Source organism: Diabrotica virgifera, chromosome 4 (assembly GCF_917563875.1).
Source record: "Diabrotica virgifera virgifera chromosome 4, PGI_DIABVI_V3a".
Lineage (NCBI taxonomy): Eukaryota > Metazoa > Arthropoda > Insecta > Coleoptera > Chrysomelidae > Diabrotica > Diabrotica virgifera.
Genome location: NC_065446.1, coordinates 259,047,319 through 259,073,374, shown reverse-complemented (window position 1 = coordinate 259,073,374; position 26,056 = coordinate 259,047,319). Strand labels below are relative to the sequence as shown.

Here is a 26,056-nt window from a genome sequence, read left to right as displayed (position 1 = left end):
TGGAGGTATTTTATAGACTTCGTTATTAACGTAACCCCAAAAAAATCAGACCAGTTTATTAAATTCTGGTGATTTGGGTGGCCACGCTACTGGTCCATTGAAAAATGAAAATATCTCGAAAACTAATAAATTTAGACATAGGGAATGTTATCTAAAAATTAAAGTACGGTAATGGTACTTTTCAATAGTGATATAAAATACAGGGTGTTCCATTTAAAATTACTGAGAAAATAATGTACTTGCGTTTTGATTCACCCTGTATTGAATATAAAGAAAATTAGCAATGTCAATAATTCTTGAAAATTGTGACAATACTTAAAAAAATATGGCATTAATAAACGATTGCTGTTTTGCTTCTTTTTATTTATACAGGGAGTTAAACTTGTTACGATTTTCATATAAAATTGGTTATAACTTTGTAAATACCCTGTATAACATAACAAGTCTTTATATTTTTGTGACGGAGAAGTTAACAGAATTTCGAATTTAAAATAAAATATAGGGTGTTCCATTTAAAAAAACACAAGTTTGGTCTGCCACTGTGTTATCGAACACCCTGTAACATTCTAACTAATTTTGTAATGTGAAGCTCAAAGTTAGCTACAATTTTTGTTATTAACTTTTATTGCTATCTGTAATTGTCTGTCTGTAGGGGTAAGGGTAAAAATAAGAAGGGGATGAATTAGGTAGTACTGGCAGGACAGGGTTGGCTTGAGATTTATTTAAATTAAGGGTTTTGAACACAATTATTCGACGATTATATCTGGCAATGTCGTAAAACGACTGATTTCGTGCACAATGCATTTTTACTCTGATGTTTACAATTATGTTTACTCTTTGCATCAACGCATCCAACCGAAGTCCCCTCTCCTTGATTTACTACCTGAGTCACCTTCGCGGTTTCATATATTTCTGTATATTTGTTAATTTTGTACTCGTTGACTGTTGTTAATGTACATTTTGATTCCAGGCTATGAACAACAATAGCAACGACGTAAAACAACTTCTAGCGAGGGTATCATTCCACTTGGCCAAAATAATTCCCCCAGAAAAGATGTCTGCGGATATGTTAAAGATGTTGATACCGACTTTGGTAAATGGAACGAAAGAAAAGAATACATACGTAAAAGCCAACTCAGAGATAGCTTTAATCGCGTTATTGAGGTTAAAAGACGGTGATTCTATGCTCCAGGTAAGTCTCACAGTAAAGTTTGATTCCTTTGTAAAATTCACAAGACAAACATATTTCATCCTTATAAAGTATAGAGTGAGTTTTATGTATGGAAACACTCAATTATCTCGAAAACGGCTTGCACAATTTTTATAGATTTTGGTAGGTAGGGGTTTTCTAATGCGTTCGATATTATAGTGCTAACTACATTGTTGTCAGACCTTCTGTTTTTCTGCAAATCTAATGAACTTTCTTATTTCAAATGGAACACCCTATATATTTTTTGCGTTTTGAAGTCCTTAGGAAATGTTGATTATTTTTCATGTTATATTCCCTATACCTAAACGCCATAATTTCGGAGTTATTGCTACATTTATATTTAAAAAAAAATTCTAATTTAAACAAATTATAAAAATCAATTTTCTCGGCCCATGTGGATATTATTTTTAGGGTCTTTGGACCATTGGAAACAAAAAAGGTCTTTTGTAATTTTTCTCTAAAGTTAATCGTTTTCGAGTAATAAACAATTTAAAACTGAAAAAAATCGAATAATGACGATTTTTAAGGTTCTAAAACACAAGTAAAAAATATAATTTTTGAAATTATAAAGTACCTAAATTCAAGCCCAACTCTTCTTCTGATAACTTGCCATAAGATGTTTTGTCTCTTTTTATTCTAAAACATTGATTGTTAATTTTTAATGAAGTGCATATGAGAGGACGGGCGATCGGGCTGCATTAACATTTAAAATAATTATGTTTTAAAATGAAACAATCTTAAATTACTTATCGGTATCTGATAAAATAAGACTTGAGGTTGAATTTGGGTACTTCGCAGTTTCAAAAATAAAATTGTTTATTTGTGTTCTTGAACGTTGAAAATCGTCATTATTCGATTTTTTTCAGTTTTAAATTGTTTATAACGCGGAAACGATTAATTTTAGAGAAAAATTATAGAAGATCTTTTTTATTCCCCATGATCCAAACAACCTAAAATAGTGTTTACCTACCTGGGTCAAAAAAATTGATTTTTATAATTTGTTTAATTTTTTTTTTAAATAAATGTAGCAATAACTCCGAAATTATGGTATTTAGGTACAGGGAATATAACAGGAAAAATTATCAGTATTTCTTAGGGACTTCAAAACACAAAAAATATACAGGGTGTTCTATTTGAAATAAGAAACTTCATTAGATTTCGAGAAAAACGGAAAATATGACAACAATGTAATTAGCACTATAATATCGGCCGCATTAGAAAACCCATACCTACCAAAATCTATAAAAATCGTGTAAGCCGTTTTTGAGATAACTGAGTGTTTCCATACATAAAACTCACTCTGTATGTATAACAGAACTACATGCCTTAAAGGCCGTTGACTTCGATAGTCCTAGCTAGTTTCTTCCACTTTTTATGGTCCTTCAATTGTTCTTTCTAGTCCCTTGTTCCCATTTCTTCTATGTCAATCCGGACGGCATCAAATCACTTCCTTTGTGGTCTCCCTCTTCTTTTCTTCCCTTGTTCTCCTGAATTTTCTGAATGTCTTTGTTATTTGGGGTCCTCCTATTGGAATAGCCTTCGTGCCAAGCAAAAGTATTCTTATAACAGGGATATTCTAATAACCCATCATTGGTGGCAAGTAGAAACGTTCCGGGACCGCAAATTTCTATTCCTTAAAGCGGGATATTCCTTTAACAGGTATTCTAATAAGCGGGTTCGACTGTAGTCCCAAAATGACATAAAATCTAGGCATCGGATAAAAGTTTATTTGAAGAAAGTGTATTTTTTTGTTCTTCTTAATGGCGGTACAGGCTCGTTTTTTTAATATTGTATTTAATTACAGAGTAATTTCCACATATTAATATATTTTTCAAATTGGGCTCTGTACCGCCATTCTCTATTATATTACGAATACGTGTGCCAAATCTCGTGTACGTGTACAGCCTCAATCTTGGAACACGTTTTTGCTACCTGTTGACCGCTACTGTTTCCTCTTAAAGGGTTTTTACCCAAAACATTTTGGTGGCTCAGGCATGCTATTTTTTGGCTTTTAGTAACACTGATGATGGATTTTTTAATCCGAAAACGTTCTGCGATTTAGTGTAACCATTATTTAGGGAATTTTAAATATAACTTTTACAAAGTATCTCGAATTTTTACTTAGTGTATATTTTTATACATATGTCATAATATCTCTTTTGTTGCAGAAATGCCTTGGTATTCTCGACGCCGGCGCCAGAGAGTCCCTCTCGGACGTGGTGAGCAAAGTATTAAAGAAGATCATGTCACAGCCCGAAGGCAAGGAAGAAGAACTCGACGACACCCTATTGACCTGATCATTAAGACGTGCCGACGTCAAAACGCAATCCAAATTCCCTCATTCTATCCGTGTATCGATGTATAGAATGTTTTTTATTTATAAGAAACTCATTGTAATATTTCTTGTTTGGTTAATAGATGTTATTAAGATTATAAAATTAAAGAATATAATTAAAGTGGAGTTTCATTTGAAAGAAGGTAATTTTGTTTTGGAAATGGTTTGGAGTTTGGAAGTCAGTGGTAACCAAATCTGGGGAATAGAGTGGCTTTTTAACGCATAAAACATTAGTAATAAATGATTTAAGTTAAAATGTTGCGTAGTGTGCCCAGTGCGTACTTCCGGTATAACCGGAAGTAGTAAATAGATGAAAATATTTTCATTAAATAGATCACTCTTCATTCCAATTTTCATGATTCTGTTGCCTTTAGTTCTCGAGATATTTCTAATAGGCCCTTTATTTGCCTCACCCTGTATATTGCGTTACATAACACTTTGACGCACCCTAAATGAGTTAAGGATAAAAAGTGGGAGGAATTAAGAAAATAAGACTTTCAGCAAATATTTATTATATAAAACTACTATATAGTTTTATAAAAAGAATGGAGAAATATACAATTTAACTACTACACTAATTTGAATACATAAAAATCACAATTTACTATTTTCAGAACAGAATTATATGATGGTTTAATATTCCAACAAAATAACTATTTTCGCATAGTCTTTCTTTCACACGAATAATATAGGTTTGTTCTAGCATCAGCTTCAAACGGTTTGAAACCATCAGCGAATAGTCGACCAGCGCGAGTAGAGGGGATAGCACTGGTGACTGTATTATGTTCTCTCACTGACCAACTGTTTGCTGACGGTTTCTGACTGTTTGCTAGAACAAACCTATTGTTAAATATTTGAAAACTACTCTTTTCAGGGTACACTCTGTTGAGACAATCGTGACAGCTGTCAATGTCAAGATGATTAGGTGTTATTTCAATAAGATAAACAAACAGAATAGGGCTTTTCATTCACAGTCATTTGTTTCGAGCATCTGTCATGTGTCACACAGGGACGTATTTAGGGGTTGGCGAAAGAGGCGCCCGCCAAGGGCGCAAGAGTGAGGGGCCGCAAAATTAGCGGAAGAAACACTTTTAGGAAATCCAAGATTTTAATTTTATAAACTAAGCATTTTTCCTACTTTCGATGAAAAATATGATGCCGTATTCTAGCAAAATTAAAAAAGATAAGAGAATACATAAATACCGGTACGGTGTCAGTAACATTATAAAAATAATTGTAATATATAAAGGATTTTAAGCTTTGTTAACTGGATGGTTTGCAGCGTTGCAAGCTAATATTAATACGGCAGCGTAATACAGGTGGCACAAGAAGCGCAGTGCGTCGAGCGGCAGAAGATAGAACTGATCGTGCGCGAGCAGCGAAGCGGAGCTGCACACAACGTCAAGTTCAGTTCAGGTTATGAAGAAAAAAGACGTAGACTTGCGACTGATAGTTCTCTTGCTCGAAATATTTGTGAGATATTTAGAAGAAGTCGCTATTGTATTTGTACTCTATTTGTGCTATCTTTGACTGTAGGTACTCCGGACGTTTCGCATTCCGAACAAACGAGTCAAGTCATAAGATACATTGATTTCTCTAGTGGTCAGGCTCAAATCGTGTAGAGTTTTGTTGATTTTATTGTTAGCCACAAGAAAACTGGTGAAGGAATCTCAAATGAAATTCTAACAAAATTGAAAGAAGATGGATTGGACGTAAATGATTGTCGTGGTCAAGGCTTAGATAACGGATCGAACATGACAGGAATTTACAACAGCGTACAAGCTCACATTGACAACATCAATGACTTAGCTAGATTTGTGCCATGTGCCGCGCACAGCTTGAATTTGGTTGGTGTTAATGCAGCAGAAGTATCCCCAATCATGATCACTTTTTTTGGTATTGTACAGAGTATATTCTGTTTGGCCAGTTGTTCAGCGATACGATGGGAATGTTTTAACAAGTATTTGAGTAGCTCTCTGAAGGTACACAGTTACACACGATGGTCTTCAAAAAGACAAGCCATCACTTCTATTGAGAAAAACATTAAGGGATTATACACTGCTCTAAAGGAGATGACCAACAATCATGAATGGAATAATGAAACTGTTTTTGGGGCTTCAAGCATAATCAAAAACATTGATTTTAAATTTATCTGCCTGCTATATTTGTGGTCTGAAATATTAATATCAATTGATTGTACCGGGTGTCCCAATAAGAATGGCGCTCGGCCATATCTCAGGAACCGTTTATAGTACAGCTTTGGGAAAAAGAAATTTATAACAAAATTTGCCTCGAGAAAAGCATAGAAATTATTTACATAATTGTAAGTCCACCGCTAGAGGGCGTAATTAAATATCAAAAATTAAAAAATCGAAATTTTACAAAATTTGCCTAATGAAAGGACACTGGAAATCCGATTATCGTATTCTTCATAAAATTCTGCGCATATTTTTTTTCACAAGTTTAAGTCTACCTGTGCAAATAAGAGGTGGGGGTGAGTGGGAACGTCGTTATGAAAAAATCGCTGTAAGTCCGGTTCTGCTTAATCGATTTTTGCAAACTTGGTCTTGTTGAAAACAGCTCTTTTTCGTCAATGTAATAATTATAATTTGGAAACAGCCTATTACGTAATATGCCGGTTAGGAGGCGCTATTCATTTTCTTTTTAGAAATCTAGTTTTCTTTGGAAAATATTAAATACAAGTATGTATTTTTTTCCTGTATTACAAAATTAGACCAAATTAGCAACAGAATACCGAAAACCTCATGTCTATACCTTTTTTCTATCTCGAGATATCTTAAGAAATGTGTAAATTTTAAACATAACTTTAAAAAAAACAAAGAAACATTTTCCAGATGTCACCGTATATAATAAATCAAAACAAAATATGAAAAACTCTACTACTGGGGTGACGTCTTTGGGGATATTTCATTGCATATATTCTAGCCGCAACAGTTGCATTTCTTATGCATTCAAAGAATGTGGCTATCATGTCAAATGCTTCTTAGTTTGTAAGAATCATCTTGAATTTCACTCTGTATAAATTTTATATAAATTTTAATAGAAACAATCCGCAACAAACCATCAATGAACAATTTTTTATGTTTTACTGATTTGACACATGATGACTTTTTGAAGTTAATACTTCTAATAGTTCTATTTTTTCCATAGCACACTACTTGTTTCCACTTTGACTTGCTTAACTTAGTGTACCGGTGACAATAACAGTTATGTATTTATCTTAGTTGGGAATAGGATAATTGCTATTAAAATATAATGAAATAAAAATTAAAAATTTGTGTAGAAAATCTGACGTTTTTATATTTTCTACGATTCATCGAGAGAAAAGCAAATGCGCGGAGGCAACAATTCATAAAAATTTACACATTAACGCTATTTTTTTGGTATTATTTTAAGTATTAAAATTAGTGTAATATTTAAACAAAAATAAAATTAAACTGTTTAAAATATAATTATTTCGTTAAAATCATAATAGTAGAAGTATAACTTCTTACTCGCGTACAAAGTACACTCTTTTTTTGTTATATTTTATAGTGTTATTTGTCTTATTGTTGTTTTGATTCATTATATACGGTGACATCTGGACAATGTTCCTTTGTTTTTTTTTCATAGCACACTACGTCCTTCTATATATTTCCACTTATATGACAGCAACAGTTATTTTTAAAATTTACACGTTTCTTAAGATATCTCGAGATAGAAAAAAGGTATCGACATGCGGTTTTCGGTATTCTGTTGCTAATTTAGTCTAATTTTGTAATACAGGGAAAAACATACATACTTGTATTTAATATTTTCCAAAGAAAAGTAGATTTCTAAAAAATAATAAATAGCGCCTTCTAGCCGGCATATTACGTAATAGGCTGTTTCCAAATTATAACTATTACATTGACGAAAAAGAGCTGTTTTCAACAAGACCAAGTTTATAAAAATCGATTAAGCAGAACCGGACTTACAGCGATTTTTTCATAACAAGGTTCCCACTCACCCCCACCTCTTATTTGCACAGGTAGACTTAAACTTGTGAAATAAAATATGCACAGAATTGTATGAAGAATACGATGATTGGATTTCCAGTGCCCATTCATTAGGCAAATTTTGTAAAATTTCGATTTTTTAATTTTTGATATTCAATTACGCCCTCTAGCGGTGGACTTACAATTACGAAAATAATTTCCAGGATTTTCTCGGGCAACTTTTGTTATAATTTTTTTTTCCCAAAGCTGTAGTATAAACGGTTCCTGAGATATGGCCGAGAGCCATTCTTATTGGGACACCCGGTACAAACAAGTCATTACAAGCTAAAGACACGTCTCTTGACATTGCATCAAAACTGTTGAATGGCCTGTAGAAGAAGATTAAGAAACGGCGTGATGATGATGTGGATGATATAATTTCCAAAGCTGTATCAACATGTGATGAAATTGGCATTGAGAGTTCATTTCCAAATACACTAACTAAGAGAGTTAAAGCCTTATCATTAGAAATGACCATGGATGATGAAAGCTGCCTCATACCTCAAAGACAAGAATTCCAACGAGAATGTTTTTTGGTTTATGACAAATTAATAACCGAAACGAGTAAAAGATCAGAGGCCTACACAAAAGTTTCAAAGGATTTTGGATTCTTATCAGCTTCATCACTGCAAAAAACAACAGACTCTGATTTGGAAAACTGTGCAAAAGATTCTGGCCTAAAATACAGCAGAGACGTGGACGCTGTTGAAATAGTAAGAGAAATTGGAAGTTTCAAATTCCATATGAACGAGCTGTTTGAACAGTTGGGCTCGGCATTCCACTTAGAAATTTTGCAGGGAATTCATAAGTACCAGCTGAGAGATGCTTACTCAAATATTGAAATTGCTTACAGAATTTACCTTACAATGCCCGTTAGCGTTGCATCCTGTGAAAGGACATTTAGTAAACTTAAACTTATTAAGAACTATTTACGGTCGAGAACTGGCCAAACACGCATGAGCAAGCTGGCAATCTTATCAATTGAATATGAAACAGCTTCAAAACTTAAGGGGGCGGTACCATTGAATTTCGCCAAGGGCGCAGGAATGGCAAGATACGTCCCTGGTGTCACATAATATTAATATATCCAAATACTACATAATGTAATACATACAACTCTTGACATTTCCCATTACATTTGAGGAAGCAAAAAAATAGCGCCATCTAGGCGGTCTACGGTGATAACCAGAGCAATCTAACCTTACATTTATAAAATTGCTTTATTATTGTTTTTGTATAAGTGTTTGAACTATCAGAAAATTGGAATATCTTGGGCATATTACAAATGGAGAGAGATACAACTTGCTAAAATTGATTATGTAGGGAAAGATTCAAGGAAAAAGAAGCATAGGGAGACGCAGAATATCGTGGCTGTACAACCTGAGAGAATGATATGGATGTACGTACATCAAATGAACTTTTCAGAGCAGCCGTCTCTAAAATCTGAATAGCTATGATGATTGCCGACCTCTGTCGCCGAGATGGCACTTGAAGAAGAAGTTAATGTGGAGATTTGACCAATGAAAATGATCTCCAAATATTAACAATAACTTCATGTCTCAGTGGAAACCTATATAAAAATTGATGACAGTTTTACTCAACCAATACAGTGATATTAAAATATATCCTTCAAAATTACTGTCATAGACGGAAACAAAAATTATATCAAATGCAGCTGTGTATCATAATACAAAAGGCCATATGAGAAAAAGAAAAACTTAACTTCTTAAACTAATTTAGAAATATTATTAACATTTCTGTCTAAAACTAAAACAACCAAATAACTTCTATCCTAGCTGGAACTGTTGTATGCCATTGTCCTGGTAGGTGTACAACACTGTTTCTGTTCCTCCGTTCTCTGCACTTAATATGTTGTTTCCCGCAGAACCTACAAAATTTCATAATTACTTAATTTGCTTGATGTAGCTGCTAAAATCAACTTACTGAAGGCTTCTTCTTGGACATCCTCATACATTACGTCTACACTCAGGTTTTTGTCGCTCTTTGCAGCCTAAAAATCAAGATTTACTCATGAGAAACATCATAGGCATAACTATAAGAGATTCCCAGGCAACAAAAGGTCCACATAGAATGAGAACACGAAAAATAAAGAATGGAGTAAAGAAAATCAACTTATTTAACCAATGTACTGTTAAATAATTTTTATGGGGAGAATTTAGAGAATTAATTTTATGTCAAAGACCACGAGATCGTGAATCTTCATCGCCCTGTATATAGCTAACATTTGTAAATAATATGATTTAGCCGTAAGCAGTGTTTCGTGGAAAGAGAAAAACGTTAGTGATAAAGAGCTACGTACGGATTTATGCAATTCAAACAATGATCTAAATTACGCTCGGTTTTAGAAAGTTAATGTGCCGCTTTGGAATAGACAATAGAATGTTACTAAATGGTTTCCTAGAAAGAAAACGGCGGTAAACAGAATTTGTTTAGTTTTAGAATATAGGGTTTTTCTAGGATATAAGAAAACATTTAATTTTAATATCTCCTGGAAATTTGACAAGACAGAAAATTTGTATACAACACTATTTGTTCTTAAGGCCGGCCGTTGTATGAAAGAGAGGTCCCCAAATGCCGGCGCAACAGAGAGAAAAGATTCTTTCCCGAGAGATGCTGCCTCTATCGGAGAAATAACGCAATAGATATCTAAGCGAGGCCGCAAACGGCAGAATTTTTAGTGAGTCGATAGTTTAGTTAAGTACAGAGTGTATGCAGGTGCGGCCTCGCTAAGATGACTCGAAATCGTTTTATATATCAGGTGCGAACTTTTACTTTTTTAGTAGGCGGTTTAAGGACGGGGTCTCGCTGAAAATTTTACTTGGATAAATACTGTGCTCGTATCTCGTGGTAAAATCTAAACCAAAAGTATTGGAGAAATCTATTTTAGTCCATGTGGTGAGACCGCTCCCGTCTGGGAAAATTTCTGATTCGGTTTCTTTGTGGATTCCTATTCAAACATGTCCCCTCTAAACAAATCTGAAGGGTGCCGGGCGGAATTTTTGGGCAGAAACTGTTTAAACAATTTTTATAAACAAATAGAAAAGATCACGTTTTTTTGCCCCGGAACATATATTTTTAAGTTTAGTGGGTCATTCTAAACAAGAAAGGTATCTTGTAATTTTTTTCAAAAATTGATAGTTTTCGAGTTATAGGCGATTTAAAATCTGAAAAGTGCGAAAATGCTCATTTACGAGGCCTAAAAACTCATATTTAAATTAGAACTTTTGAGGTTGCCAGATTCTTAAATTGAAGTTTAAACATTCAGCTTGAAGATTCTAAAGAGTGATTGTGTCTAACCCTAATTTAAACCGTCGTGTTTTAATTGTTAAATATACATGTCCATCCGATTTTTTTGTCGGTGCGGCGCGCTCTATTTCAAAAATCTCCAGTTTTCCTCCAAAAAATATTTTTTCTAGATTTTTTGGGACATTTTAAATAAAATAAGTTTCTTGACATTTTTCTCAAAAGTTAACAGTTTTAAAGTTATAAGCGATTTAAAATCCAAAAATGCGTTTTGGCATTTTTCGGATTTAAATCGCTTATAACTTTAAAACCATTAACTTTGGAGAAAAATGTCAAGAAACTTATTTTATTTAGAATATCACAAAAAATCTAGAAAAAATATTATTTGGAGGAAACTAGAAGATTTTTGAAATAGAGCTCGCCGTACCGGCAAAAAAATCGGATAAACATGCATATAACAACTAAAAAAAAACGGTATAAATTAAGGTTAGACGCGATCACTCATATGTGGACCATATAGAACAATTTGGTGTTGCAGGAAAACTTTTACTTCGGATGTCTGGGTTAGGCCTTTTTTGGACCAATTATAACATACTACCTCCGTAACTTTGGAACCGTTCATTTTAGAAGGGTTATGCATAGGACCTTTTTTGTTTCAAATTTAATGTAGAACAATTTTGTATAGAAGGTTGTTCATGCTAAATCGCATAGTTTTAGAAATATTGACGAAAAACGTAAAAAACTACGAATTTACCGATTTCTCCCCCCTCTCCCCCCCAAACCCGACGCTCAAAATGGTGTGACTTTTTTCTGAACATTATGTGGACCATATAGAACAATTTGGTGTTGGAGGATAACTTTCACTTTGGATGTCTGGGTATGGGTCTAACTATACCATACTATATTCCCTAAAATAAAATGTTTCATCATAACGGCTGACCTGAGTAAAAATCACTTATTTATAAGTTAAATTTGAATTATAGGCTTGGATCTCGCGTACAAAAAAGAAGTTGATTAATAACAAGCTGAAAATTTTTAACTTAACTGTGTCTAGTCGGACAAACTTTGATGTACGGGAACACTGAAACAGGCGAAGCTTTAATTGTGGAACAGGTTAAAAATTTGGAACATCAGACTACGAAAACGTTCCATGTATTTTGTCTGACAGAACTTCCAACTGATTTGTTACGATTTCATTAAACTCTTATGCAAAAATCAGACTGGTATTATCACCAACTGGGCATTTTAATAAGTTTAACACGAAGAACATGTCAAATGGCAGGAATTATATTTTTGATAAATAGCAATATGATTTTTGCATGAGAGTTTAATGAAACAGTAACAAATCAATTGGAAGTTCTGTTCGAAAAAATACATGGAGCGTTTTCGTAATCTGACGTTCCAAATTTTTAAACTGTTCTACAATTAAAACTTCTCCTATTCTTCTCCTGAAAAAACTTCTCCTGAAAACTTAGTGAAAACAGAGAAAATTTAGTGAATTGCAAATATTTAATTCAAAAGAAACTTTTTATTTATTCTAAGGGACTGTCGGCCCTCGGCAATAACGTTTTCTTTCATTCTGCGTTTAATTTTTTTAAAAATACTTATTAGTTTTCTCAGTATTCGAAAAAAATGAACACATTTAAAACACAGGAAAATTTTGAGAGGCGACATTTTGCGTCTTTCCCCTTAAATTTTTTTGCAACATGAATGAAGCACCCTGTGTATTAAATTAAAAATATACATTCAAGTAAATAAACAATAATATTTTGTTATATCAAAGTTTTCAAACAAATTTTATATAGGGTGTCTGCATAACTAGCAACCATATGGTTTCATATTAATTTTATTAATTATTAATTTTAATTATTATTAATACATTATTAATTTTACGGGAAAAGGTAATACCCAAGTTAAATACATAATCATAATTCATAGAGTATGTGTTTACTTAAGGGTAATTATCATTAGAGTAAAAGATTCACTTTATAGGAGTAAAACTGCTAAGTTGCGTTATGGGTACTAATTTATGTTTCTAGTCGTCAAGGAGTGTTATTTGATGTTTGATTTTCATATGGCAAGCGTAATTCAATCTATCTACATACTTCAAAGAAAAAAATTAGGAAGGGACAATAAAATGTAATATATTTTAGACGGAGTACGTTCAACATTTCAGGACGGGAATAATAATCATTTTTTCAGTAATAACACAATATTTGATTTTTGAGATTTCTCTAGCTGTTCATGAAATAAATAAAATTGTATATAAAAAATGATTATCTCATTTAAAATAAATATTTCTTATTTACCAATCCTTCGGTTTGGCGCCCCATTGGGGTTACGCACGCGTGCACCGCACGCGTTGCACGCCCGGTTACGGGGCCCTGATATTATTCCAAGTACGCAATAATGAACCACCCGCATCCCTCAAAACGGTATTACTCTCTATACAGTACCGAAATTTCCAAAGGAAAGTTTCAAACGGGCCATACCGCTCCTGAATTTGGCACATGTATATAATATTTTTCGTAGCGCCATCTTATACATAATGGCTACATTAACAGAGCTTAGATTCTTACAGATTCCTATACTGTATTCGTATTATATGTCGAATATTTACGTTTCACATGCCAATTTCTATTAATTTCAGAAATTTATTTTAAAAGTACACCACGCAAAAAGTACTTTATTAATTCACATTTTTTTAACGTTATATCCTTCCATTACTTCTACTGTAGTGCTAAACGGAATTTTATCATGAAATTCATTTAAATACTTAAGTAATTTAGATATAAACGCTCTTATATTTATTGAGAAAAAAGCAAAACTTTCACATTTTTTTATAAACAATACACAACAGGTAGGATAACAAAAATATGGCTGGAACTAGCGACATATATTGTTAGTAGGTTAAGCATTTTTCGGTATACATATATGCTCTAGATTATGAGTGGTGTACTTTATAAAGGTGATGGGATCGGCTATACTTATAACATTACCAATGGCCGGCCTTAAGAAATGAAAGTAGGGATGTAATGTGTAGAGAGAATGCTTGTGATTGGCGAAGAGATGGATGGAGGGAGAACAGAGTGGTTGAGTCTCAGATTGATGAAGGAAAAAGATTTACTGTGTAATTAAGATCGGAAGGAGGCAGTCCAGTTTGAAAAATAGTAATTTTGTGTAAAGTGGTGAATTTGGTGGCCGTGTAAACAGATTCCTGTTAAGACGAAGTCGTGATCGAGTCGAGAAGCACAACCTCCTCGTGTCCGAATAGATTCCAGTTTTCTGTCTGGAACGAGTAGCCGGTTTGTATCAATTTTGCACAAGATATCGAGCTAAGAGAAAAAATCTTGGAATTATTTGGAAACAGTTTCCAAATTATCTAGTAAACATTATCTTGTGAAACAGTTTGGAAGAGAAAGACCGTAGCAGCATCCGAGGAGCACGTGTGGGAGAACCTCGGACAACACAATCCATGAGAAGAAGTAAAGAAGATAAAAAAGGTTAGTCAGATTATTTGTGAAAAGGAGAGAGTTGTTGTATATTACATACCATATTTGTTTTTTGTCAATTTAACAGTTTTTACAGCATAATTTCTTCATTCATAAATTCATAAAAGAGATAAATAATCTATTTAAAAGATAAATTAAACATTGTTTTTTTTTTATAATAATAAGAACAGTCTACTGAATCATTTAAATGAAAATTTGTTAAAAGAAAAGGGAGATAGTAGAATTAACGATTATTTTTATTAGATAAGAAATTTTGACAACAGAATAAAGTCTTAGCATACATTTTGAATCCTATATTTATTGTATAGTATATAAGTAAATGATATTTATAAAATATATATGATTTTGAGTATATTTATTTTCCCTGTTTTGTCCTGGATGAAGTAAGCAACGAGAAATACTAGAAGGTGATACATTAACAAACTAAAGGTGATACATTAAAATCAATTAGCCCTGAGAATATTTTTTTATTGGAGAGTTTTATTAAATTTTAGTTTTGTTTCCATGAGTAGCAATTAAAATAAGTAATTAATTAATTGAATTAATAAGATGCTAATCAATCTCATAGCAGAGAGCAAATACATTGCCTAATAGTACATAATGTCTTTAACACAGAACCATAAATTTGAAACTGTATCCGCCTTTAGCTACTTGGGAGTAACAATAACGAATAACTAAAAAAGGGAGAACAGAGGAAAGAGTTCTGAAAGGCAAAAAAAGCATATGGAATGAATAGAAAGCTGCTGAAAAGCAAGACAAGTAAGAAAACAAACATAAACCTATAAAGACCTTAATAAGACCTCTTGTTACATATGGGATGAAAGCAAAAACTTGAAATTTGAAAGAAAAATACTTAGAACAATACAGGGCCACAATGTAACAAGAAAGGGAGAAAGAAGAATGAAAACAAATGTAGAAATTGAAGAAGAATTAACGGGAGAAAATATAGTCAGACACATAAAACTACTTATTTTGTAAAATGGGTTCGCCCGTAAATAAATAAATAAATAATAAAATCTCTATGCTTAGAATGGATAGGACACACTCAGATATTATGTTGACAATGATAACTAACTGGACACCACTATGCCCAAGTGTGGAAGAAGGCCTAGAAGAATATGGCTGGATGATATAGAAGAAGATATAAAAATGTTAAGACTGAAAAGTTTAGTGTAAGGACAGGAAAAAATATAAAAGAGCTACAACAGCACCAAGGACATGCAGCAAGCTATAAATGAGCCAGAGGAGTAATCCACCTCTCCTAAGAATAGGATTTTGAACACCATAGCGTTAGCCAGAATTCCTAGGGATTTTAATGCTTTATGAATGAATATCTGTCTTACCTCTCTGTACTTTTGTAAATATATTTTTAAAGGTTCCACATAGTTATCAAACCCTAAGGTACTCATAGCAACTAAAATGTCCTCTCCATTTATAGTTTTCCTCTTTTCCATGTGACAACGATCACTAGCTTCGCTGGTAATAAAGCTGATAAACTCGGAAACACATTCTTGCACACATTCTCTAGCATCTTTAGCAATCTAAAAGAGAAACAATATTAAGATTAAAGAAATTTGGAAAAAAATATTAACCCGGAAGCAGTTGCCGTTAGAAAAAACTCTTAACATTTTATCTTTTTCCGTGACAACTTGATGAAAAATTTTGCAATGTAACTTTCCATTCGTACATGCCTCGAGGAAGATTGTAGTATTGTATTGTATTATTAGTGTTTTTTAGTAAATATATTTATTATAATTTTTATGTCTGTGGATTTGTCTTCCTCCTAATAGTCCTGTCGCCAGGGGGGGTACAACGGCCTCCTTAATTCAGATGGACTTACCCAAGTTTTTTTTATATATTTTGACCCGTAGAATACGAATTTTTTGGGTAACAGTTGATCCGGATGTCGATAAGATTGTTATAGACAAAGAACTTGAGGAATTACATAACAGTGATTTCTCGCAAAACAAAACATATTTTTGTATTTTTTGGGTCATTATAAGCAAAAAATATTCCTACAAGTTTTTTCGTAGAATGCATAGTTTTCGAGATAACCGCGGTTGAACTTTCAAAAAATCGAAAAATTGCAATTTTTGAACCCGAATAACTTTTGATTAAAAAATAAAGTAGCAATTCTGCTTACCGCATTTGAAAGTTTAAGTCAAATTATATCGGTTTTGATTATTTGCATTGCTACAAATTAATTTTTTTATTGTTAAACTAATCTATAAACACATAGGTTTCCCGTGCCTAATACATGCGTTTTAACGCATGCTACGTAGAAATTGCCTCGCTTGCACTTGTAGCTACTCTACCTACTCGTTCGATTTTAAATGAGAAATCATAGAAAACATCACTCACATACTAGGTGTTTACTACAGTTTACAGCTTTCTTTAACAATAAAATAATAAATTTTTAGCAATGCAAATAATCAAAACCGATATAATTTGACTTCAACTTTCAAATGCGGTAAGCAGAATTGCTACTTTATTTTTTAATCAAAAGTTATTCGGGTTTAAAATTTACAATTTTTCGATTTTTTGAAAGTTCAACCGCGGTTATCTCGAAAACTATGCATTCTACGAAAAAACTTGTAGTAATATTTTTTGCTTAAAATGACCCAAAAAATACAAAAAGATGTTTTGTTTTGCGAGAAATCGCTGTTATGTAATTCCTCAAGTTCTTTGTCTATAACAATCTTATCGACATCCGGATCAACTGTTACCCAAAAAATTCGTATTCTGCGGGTCAAAATATATAAAAAAAACTTGAGTAAGTCCATCTGAATTAAGGAGGCCGTTGTACCCCCCCTGGCGACAGGACTATAATAAGTATTATTGTTTTTATTCTGGCCTTGGTTTAGAACCTTTAGCCACGTAACTACATATAAAATTATTATTCGTTCATAAGTATAAAATTGTCCAGTATAAAATAAGTATTATTGAAAATGTTTATTTCCAATTAATGTATATGTCACCGTGATTGTAATTATGTCCGAGAAATGATCGACTGAATACAAAAACGGTGGTAGCTGATCGGTAGAGCATTCGCCTAGGGATCGAGAGGTCCCCTGTTCAAATCCAGACAAAGTCATATCGTTTTTTTTTTATTTTATTTATCAACGGGCAAGCCCAATTACAATGATGTTAAACTATAAATTCATAACACTGACTATATCTACAATACAAAAAGTTAATCTGTATTATTATACAAAGCAATACAAAAATTTATCTATACAAAAAGTTAATCTGTATTATTACACAATGCAATACAAAAAGTGATCTATATCCATTACTCAAGTCAAGAGTACAACACAAAATCTGACGCAAGAATGAGCCAAAGGTTGCAAAGAAATCTATGTTATCATATTGATTGGCTAGTCTGGCAGTTCTTGAAATGAAGTTGTTAAATCCATAGTTAGTGCGATGTATAGGGTAATGGAAACTAGCTATTGGGACCGTGCAAGTTCGGCAAAGCGACCCCTATTTCTACGCTCTGTACTATTATTCGCACTTTTAATTATATTGGCCAATTATATTAGTCCTGGTTACTGGATAATTGTCAAGGCCATAGTCCAAAAAAATAATAAGAAGAAAAAATAAGATTCAGGTTATGTTATGAAAACATCAACAATTGTAAGTAGCAAATAAAATTAGTTATTAAAATGCAGTACTGCAAGCAAAATACAATTAATTAAAACCTTTATATAATAATTGCATATCATATCAATATTGTGGAGCAATATATAATTTTTCTGCTTCATTGACAGAAGGTATGAAATATACGTCAATTTGACAATTTCAATTGACAATATGAATTATTTAAGATAGTTGCAATATTTCTCCGCGACTCGCGCAGGGTCGTTTCTCGTTTCCCTTTCCAAGTACTTGCACACCGCGAATAGATCTGGTAGGTCTAGATGAAACATGTATATTAATTTTATTGAGCAAAGAAGAAGCAGCATCTCTCTTCTTAATAAGATCTCTCTTCTTAAGACGCATAGAGATGGGTGGCATATTTAATGTAGCAAGTAAATCTGCATCATTGTAGTTGTCCAAGATGTTTAATTTGAAAGCAATCTGTTTAAGGAATTTATGCTCAACACGAGACAAGGTCTCAATATGCACACCATAAGAAGGTGATCATACATAGGACGCATACTCAAGATGGGGACGGACAAGAGAGCAATAAAGCATTTTTAAGGTAGTAATCCCAGTAAAATCCGGTGTGCATCTTCTGATAAAGCCAAGCATCTGAAATGCCTTGTTGACTACATTATTTAAGTGATCAGAAAGTTGTAGAGTAGCATCCAAAGTAACACCAAGGTCCTTGATGAAAGGTACAGTATCTAGGCAATGTTGTCCAATCTTGTATTCAAAATGGATTGGGGATCTAGATCAAGAAAACGTAATGACTTTGAATTTAGATGGATTCAGACTCATCCCATTTCTTGTACACGAGACAACAAATTGATTAACTCATACTGAAGTTTATCACAGTCATTGGGACATTTAATCAGACAGCTCAATTTTAAGTCATCAGCAAACAGCAAAAAAAGGGGGAAGAAGAAAAACATTCGTGAATATCGTTTATAAAAATTTTAAACAAAAGAGGCCCAAGATGTGATCCTTGAGGAACCCCTGAAGGAACAAGAATTTATTTGGAAAGAAAATTACCAATTTTTACTATCTGTCTACGATTAGACAAATAGCTGCCAAACCAAGAAATCATCAACACCAATCATTCTGAGCTTATAGACCAACATACCATGAGACACCCTGTCAAACGCCTTGGAGAAATCAGTGTAAATTGTATCAACTTGATACCTCCTCTCAAGGGAGTCAAACAAAAAATCCACATCAGTAATAGGTTAAGCTCAGTAGATCTATGGGGTCTAAACCCAAATTATTGATCAATAAGTTTAGGCTCGAATAAAGGAGTTAAAAAGTCACAAACCAGACTTTCAAACACTTTGGGTATCACACCAAGGACGCTAATAGGACGATAATTACAAACGAGAGGTTTATCCCCGTCTTTAAATATAGGCTTAAGAAAACTTTCTTTCCAGTAATCTGGAAAAACACCAGTTTGAAGGGAACAATTAATTATGTAATACAATGGCCTGGAAATGTTAAAACTGCAATTCTTTAAAAACAAAGGAGGTATGCCGTCAGTGCCTGGGCCCTTAATGATATCAAGAGAAGAGAGTGATAGTGTATATTTCTGATATTAAAATTGTATTAGTGATATGAGTATTGGATGAAGATAGTTTATGATTGGGCATATTGAGATTACTCTGAGAATAAACTGTGGAAAAATAATGAGCAAACATTGTCATACAAAAAATCAGATATTTGTTTTTTTGTCGAACCTACACCGGGGATTTTTCTAATTTGTTCGCTGTGATATGTAGCGTTATCCATTACAATGACACTTTTTGGAGGCAAATTTGGCAACACCTTCTTTTCAAACCACTCCTTAAACAAGCTACTCGTCATATTTTCATGGTAATCCAGCTTTGAATCTTTAATGTTTTTTGCCGATAGTAAAAAACTTTCCCCTCCAAGCCAGCCATTTTTGGATCCAATGTTCAGAATAATTATTCGCTGACCTCTATTAATTGGATAATTGGGTGCACACTTAATAGAATTGTCTGTCCAAACTTTTTGAGCAGTATCGTGGGTATCGAACCATGTTACATCTAGATAAAATATCGGTCTTCCTTCATCTCTAAATTTAGATATAGCATCCAAGTATTCATTTCTCCATTTAATTAGACGAGGGTAATCCATTATTGATGATCGTTTATTAATTTTCTTGTATCGAAAACCAATGTGATTCAAAAATCTTGATAAAGTTGAAGGCGAATTCATAATGGAAGTCTTTAACAAGTTGATCGTAGATCATACTAAGCGTTGGAACTACGTTCTTTGAATATAAATTGTAAATTGCTCTTCTAATTACCTCAGCGTCTTTTTCATTTACTGCTTTATATGTAGAAAAGTCACTCCGCTCTTTACAAGGTTGAATTCTATTCGTAACAATTTTCCACACTGTTGTATATGATGTAGAAAAGTCACTCCGCTCTTTACAAGGTTGAATTCTATTCGTAACAATTTTCCACACTGTTGTATATGGCATCCTTGTTAGTCGAGATGTTGTCTTGATCAGGAATTTACCGTCTTCTGGATTTGGATTATCTTCTTTCACAGTTTGATAAACATTCCTAATAATTTCTTTGGCATCATCAGATAAATGTACACGTGTTTTACACTTAGCACTAGTTTCGCCGATTTCTGACATTTTACTTGAATAGTCGCGATCTAACCACCTATCTAAATGCAAGAAAATAACTGCCTGAATGTGCAAACGTCAAACTTAAATATGTTTGCCCCCCTTTCATAATGTTCCATAATGTTATCTGGATAAATAAATGATACTTAATTTTACCTAAATACCTATAAGCACGAGAATTATGTGTAAAGCTATAGAATAATAATTAGAGGTATACCTTATCTTTAACTAATGCACTTGCTAATGATTCTTTAATTTTTTTATTTAAAGATAGAAAGCATTATCGGAAGTCCATTTTGTTTAAAGTGAAAACGATATAAAACAGATTATAATCTAACTCCATAAAATCCACGCAATGAGCGCATTGGACATAAAAATTGTTTGTGATCATTTGTAATTTAATTTAATCTGCTATCAGGAAATCAATATGGTTTTAGGAAGGGATATTCTACTACTGATGCGATTACATCTGTTACTGATTATTTATACAAAATGCTTGATAAAAGTTCTCCTACATTAGCTATTTTTCTGGATTTAGCCAAGGCATTTGACACTGTCAGTCATCAACAGCTATTGGAAACTTTGGAGGATCTTGGAATCAGAGGTGCACCACACATACTATTACAAAGTTATTTAAATAATAGAACACAATTGGTCAAAATTAATGACAAACTAAGTGCCGAAAAAAACGTACAATATGGTGTACCTCAGGGTACTATATTAGGTCCCTTACTGTTTACTATTTATATAAATCCCTTCTCAGGAATGGAAATAAATGGCAAGATTATTTGTTTTGCTGACGATACAGTTATTCTCTACACCAGTAATTCTTGGGACGAACTAAAAATTTTAGCAGAAAGAGAAACTGTTAGGGTACTAGAACGGCTGAATGAAAGATTGCTTACTGTTAATTTTGACAAAACTTATTTCATACCGTTTTCAATTTATAAAAATAATTTACCTGCTTTCATGGAATTAGATATAAGAAATAATAATACACATATAAAAATAAGTAGAAAAAACAACATAAAATATTTAGGTGTGTATATTGACTGTCACTTAAGATGGGATGTCCACATAGATATGGTGTGCAGAACTTTAAGAATGTTATTATATAAATTTCGTTATCTCAGCAATATTCTAAATTTGACTTACTTAAAAACTGTTTATTATTCATTGATTGAATCTCGTATTAGATATGCCATTTTGGCATGGGGTGGTACACATGCTTCGCATTTAACGAAACTTGAAATACTGCAACGGAGATTTCTGAAAATAATGCTAAATAAGTCAAATCTATACCCGTCAGAACTACTTTACTGAGAAGCCGGCGTATTGAGTATTAGAAAGTTGTATCAATTAAACATAATTTTATTTACATACAATAATAAACATATATTAAAATCCATGGATCATTCTTATAACACTAGAAGGAAACATCACGACTATGTTAAAATTTCTAATGCACAAAAATCTATTGGGAAACATAATTATACATACTTCGTATCCAAAATATTTAATTGTTTACCAGACATGTATAAAACCTATATTAGAAAAATAAACTCATTTAGTTTTGTCAAAACAATTTTTAGCAGATTTCTTAAGTATGAGGAAACTGAAACCCTGGATGCAATATTTTTGTAATTATTATGATTATTCAAATCAAGCAAAACTTTTTCTGGGTTTTTATTTTTACTTTGTTAATTGGTCTATGTCATAAAGTATTGTGAATACTTAATTAGAGCTAAATAAATGTGAATAATCCCTGTGCATAACCTTTTATTCTTCAGGGAATTTCTTTTATGTTTATTTATTTGCTTATAACTTGTACACTATATTCATGATAAATTCATATATATTTATATTTTAGTCATATTATTTATATTTATATTTATTTATATGTATTGAACTGTTAAGTGTATTTCCATTGTTATTTTGAAAGTAAATAAACATTGTGTGTGTGTGTGTGTTGTGTGTGTGTGTGTGTGTGTGTGTGTGTGTGGTGTGTGTGTGTGTGTGTGTGTGTGTGTGTGTGTGTGTGTGTGTGTGTGTGTGTGTGTGTGTGTGTGTGTGTGTGTGTGTGTGTGTGTGTGTGTGTGTGTGTGTGTGTGTGTGTGTGTGTGTGTGTGTGTGTGTGTGTGTGTGTGTGTGTGTGTGTGTGTGTGTGTGTGTGTGTGTGTGTGTGTGTGTGTGTGTGTGTGTGTGTGTGTGTGTGTGTGTGTGTGTGTGTGTGTGTGTGTGTGTGTGTGTGTGTGTGTGTGTGTGTGTGTGTGTGTGTGTGTGTGTGTGTGTGTGTGTGTGTGTGTGTGTGTGTGTGTGTGTGTGTGTGTGTGTGTGTGTGTGTGTGTGTGTGTGTGTGTGTGTGTGTGTGTGTGTGTGTGTGTGTGTGTGTGTGTGTGTGTGTGTGTGTGTGTGTGTGTGTGTGTGTGTGTGTGTGTGTGTGTGTGTGTGTGTGTGTGTGTGTGTGTGTGTGTGTGTGTGTGTGTGTGTGTGTGTGTGTGTGTGTGTGTGTGTGTGTGTGTGTGTGTGTGTGTGTGTGTGTGTGTGTGTGTGTGTGTGTGTGTGTGTGTGTGTGTGTGTGTGTGTGTGTGTGTGTGTGTGTGTGTGTGTGTGTGTGTGTGTGTGTGTGTGTGTGTGTGTGTGTGTGTGTGTGTGTGTGTGTGTGTGTGTGTGTGTGTGTGTGTGTGTGTGTGTGTGTGTGTGTGTGTGTGTGTGTGTGTGTGTGTGTGTGTGTGTGTGTGTGTGTGTGTGTGTGTGTGTGTGTGTGTGTGTGTGTGTGTGTGTGTGTGTGTGTGTGTGTGTGTGTGTGTGTGTGTGTGTGTGTGTGTGTGTGTGTGTGTGTGTGTGTGTGTGTGTGTGTGTGTGTGTGTGTGTGTGTGTGTGTGTGTGTGTGTGTGTGTGTGTGTGTGTGTGTGTGTGTGTGTGTGTGTGTGTGTGTGTGTGTGTGTGTGTGTGTGTGTGTGTGTGTGTGTGTGTGTGTGTGTGTGTGTGTGTGTGTGTGTGTGTGTGTGTGTGTGTGTGTGTGTGTGTGTGTGTGTGTGTGTGTGTGTGTGTGTGTGTGTGTGTGTGTGTGTGTGTGTGTGTGTGTGTGTGTGTGTGTGTGTGTGTGTGTGTGTGTGTGTGTGTGTGTGTGTGTGTGTGTGTGTGTGTGTGTGTGTGTGTGTGTGTGTGTGTGTGTGTGTGTGTGTGTGTGTGTGTGTGTGTGTGTGTGTGTGTGTGTGTGTGTGTGTGTGTGTGTGTGTGTGTGTGTGTGTGTGTGTGTGTGTGTGTGTGTGTGTGTGTGTGTGTGTGTGTGTGTGTGTGTGTGTGTGTGTGTGTGTGTGTGTGTGTGTGTGTGTGTGTGTGTGTGTGTGTGTGTGTGTGTGTGTGTGTGTGTGTGTGTGTGTGTGTGTGTGTGTGTGTGTGTGTGTGTGTGTGTGTGTGTGTGTGTGTGTGTGTGTGTGTGTGTGTGTGTGTGTGTGTGTGTGTGTGTGTGTGTGTGTGTGTGTGTGTGTGTGTGTGTGTGTGTGTGTGTGTGTGTGTGTGTGTGTGTGTGTGTGTGTGTGTGTGTGTGTGTGTGTGTGTGTGTGTGTGTGTGTGTGTGTGTGTGTGTGTGTGTGTGTGTGTGTGTGTGTGTGTGTGTGTGTGTGTGTGTGTGTGTGTGTGTGTGTGTGTGTGTGTGTGTTGTGTGTGTGAAAAAATGGCTTGGATGCGGGTCCGTTAGCCACAGATTTTTATTTTATTTTTACCTCAATTTATTAGTTTTGTTATATTTCCACCTATCTGACTCAAATGACTATATTTGTTTCTTTCAAGTAGTTTATGAGTAATTTAAATATTTCCATTTTATGACAACTTAGTAGATATTCTATACTAATTGGAAAATGAACTTGTGTTTGTCATAAATTGTAATACAATTGATTTATATATCTCTCGTTAATTTTGCATTCAAAGAAAATATGGTTCAAATTTCTAATCGAAACATTATCACAAAAACAGAATGATGAATTAACTATTCCTAATTTGTGCAGATGTGCCTCATATTTTCCGTGTCGAGTTTTTAATCTGACGATAGTAGAAATATCTTGCTTTGGCAGATTATACTTAAATATGTATTCAGGTGGCGGAGGAAGTTGTTGATGTAAAGAAAAATATAAATTTTTTGATATGCTTGAAATATTTTTCCATTGTTTTTTCCATATTTTATTTATTCTATCTTTGACGTCATTTATTGCATCTGTCGATAAGATCTGAGTTAGGATCTCACCATTTTTTATTGCATCTTTGGCCAACTATTATTATAAAATAAACATTATTATTATTATTATTAATTGATTCCAGGACTAGTTCATTTCAGATGAGTAAACTAATCCGTCTACAGCAAACAAAATTTTTAATACGAAGCATTGTCTAGAAATTTTAATTTTAATAATTTATTTGCATTGGCAGATAACGAGTCAGTTCTGTAAATGATATAAAGTCCGGCCCTAGTAAGCTGTTCCAATACTATTGCCACCTGTAGCAAAGATAATTGAGGAATTAGTAACATCAACTATTTATTATGATACTAAATCGATAGGGACATCCCACCAGCGTCAGGCCAAATTTCTTATATCGTGACGCAAAGAATACGAGACAAATAGACCTCGGTATTAGATTAACGGGTGGCTGCGTCGCCTTTGTCGTAACGCACGGTGGCAAATGGGGTATACGGGACATATATGCCTCGTAACGCACTCAACGTAAGTTTATAAATATTTCTAAATGCAGCCAAGGTGTTGAAAAGGAAGAAGCTCTGAGGTATTACCTTATTAGTTATCCTGCCCGCGTCAGGTATAGCTTTTTTCATGATTTTGGCAACGTTAGCGATAGGCAAAAACCTATCTTGTTCCCGGAGTGGAACACCGCATTTGTCACCATCATGGTTGGAATCATCTGTGTTTTCGGCCGTTAATTGATCGTGTTCATCTAAAACATACGAATTTATAAACATCTATCGCTACACTAACTCATGTTCGTTCATACCTTCCATATCTTCTACTTGAACCATGTATTGATCACTCAGAGGGGCCAAGGCATAGGAATGTGTCATGTCTTCGACTTTTTCCATTGTTTTTACACTACCATCAACTTAAAGTTGCTTTATAGAGTTTATTGTATCAAAATTTGTGAATTTAATTATGTTTAAAACCTTATTTTGTTATGACAAATTCTGAAAAAAATTGACAACAGCCTGACAAGTTGACAACATAAAATGACAAATGACAGCCCTTGACATGCGTCTTTTGTTAACAATATCTTTGAAGTTATGCAACACTGCAACACTCCTTGAGTTAGGTAAGTTGCATAATATAGATGTAGGTGAAAATTCTATACGATTATGATAAAATTATTTTTATATCGGGAAGAGAAACAGTATGATTA

The 26,056-nt window shown here is 33.8% G+C and overlaps 2 protein-coding genes across 2 annotated transcripts in view; one reads left to right on the top strand and one right to left on the bottom strand.

Moving 5' to 3' along the window:
• Positions 1 to 3,666, top strand: part of LOC126884133 (eIF-2-alpha kinase activator GCN1) — a 49,139-nt gene extending 45,473 nt beyond the window's left edge. The window contains exons 19-20 of the mRNA XM_050649983.1: positions 971 to 1,192; positions 3,379 to 3,666. Coding sequence (XP_050505940.1) covers positions 971 to 1,192; positions 3,379 to 3,507 — 351 coding nt within the window. The 3' untranslated portion in view covers positions 3,508 to 3,666. The remainder of the gene's footprint in view (positions 1 to 970; positions 1,193 to 3,378) is intronic.
• Positions 3,667 to 4,040: 374 nt separating this feature from the next.
• Positions 4,041 to 25,889, bottom strand: LOC126884140 (nuclear transcription factor Y subunit beta). Its single transcript, XM_050650001.1, has 5 exons — positions 25,658 to 25,889; positions 25,440 to 25,600; positions 15,702 to 15,899; positions 9,527 to 9,593; positions 4,041 to 9,470 (listed from the first exon to the last, which is right to left on the bottom strand). The coding sequence occupies exons 1-5, from the start codon at positions 25,740 to 25,742 to the stop codon at positions 9,370 to 9,372; spliced, it is 612 nt and encodes a 203-aa protein (XP_050505958.1). The 5' UTR covers positions 25,743 to 25,889; the 3' UTR covers positions 4,041 to 9,369.
• Between the last annotated feature and the right edge of the window lie 167 nt (positions 25,890 to 26,056).

What these genes read in the sequence shown, in the direction of transcription:
- LOC126884140 (XM_050650001.1), bottom strand. Translation starts at nt 25,742, where the DNA reads ATGGAAAAAGTCGAAGACATGACACATTCCTATGCCTTGGCCCCTCTG. An exon ending in TCAAGTAGAAGATATGGAAG is followed by an intron (nt 25,601 to 25,657) that starts GTATGAACGAAC and finishes CGTATGTTTTAG; the next exon opens with ATGAACACGATCAATTAACG. An exon ending in CGGGCAGGATAACTAATAAG is followed by an intron (nt 15,900 to 25,439) that starts GTAATACCTCAG and finishes TTTCTCTTTTAG; the next exon opens with ATTGCTAAAGATGCTAGAGA.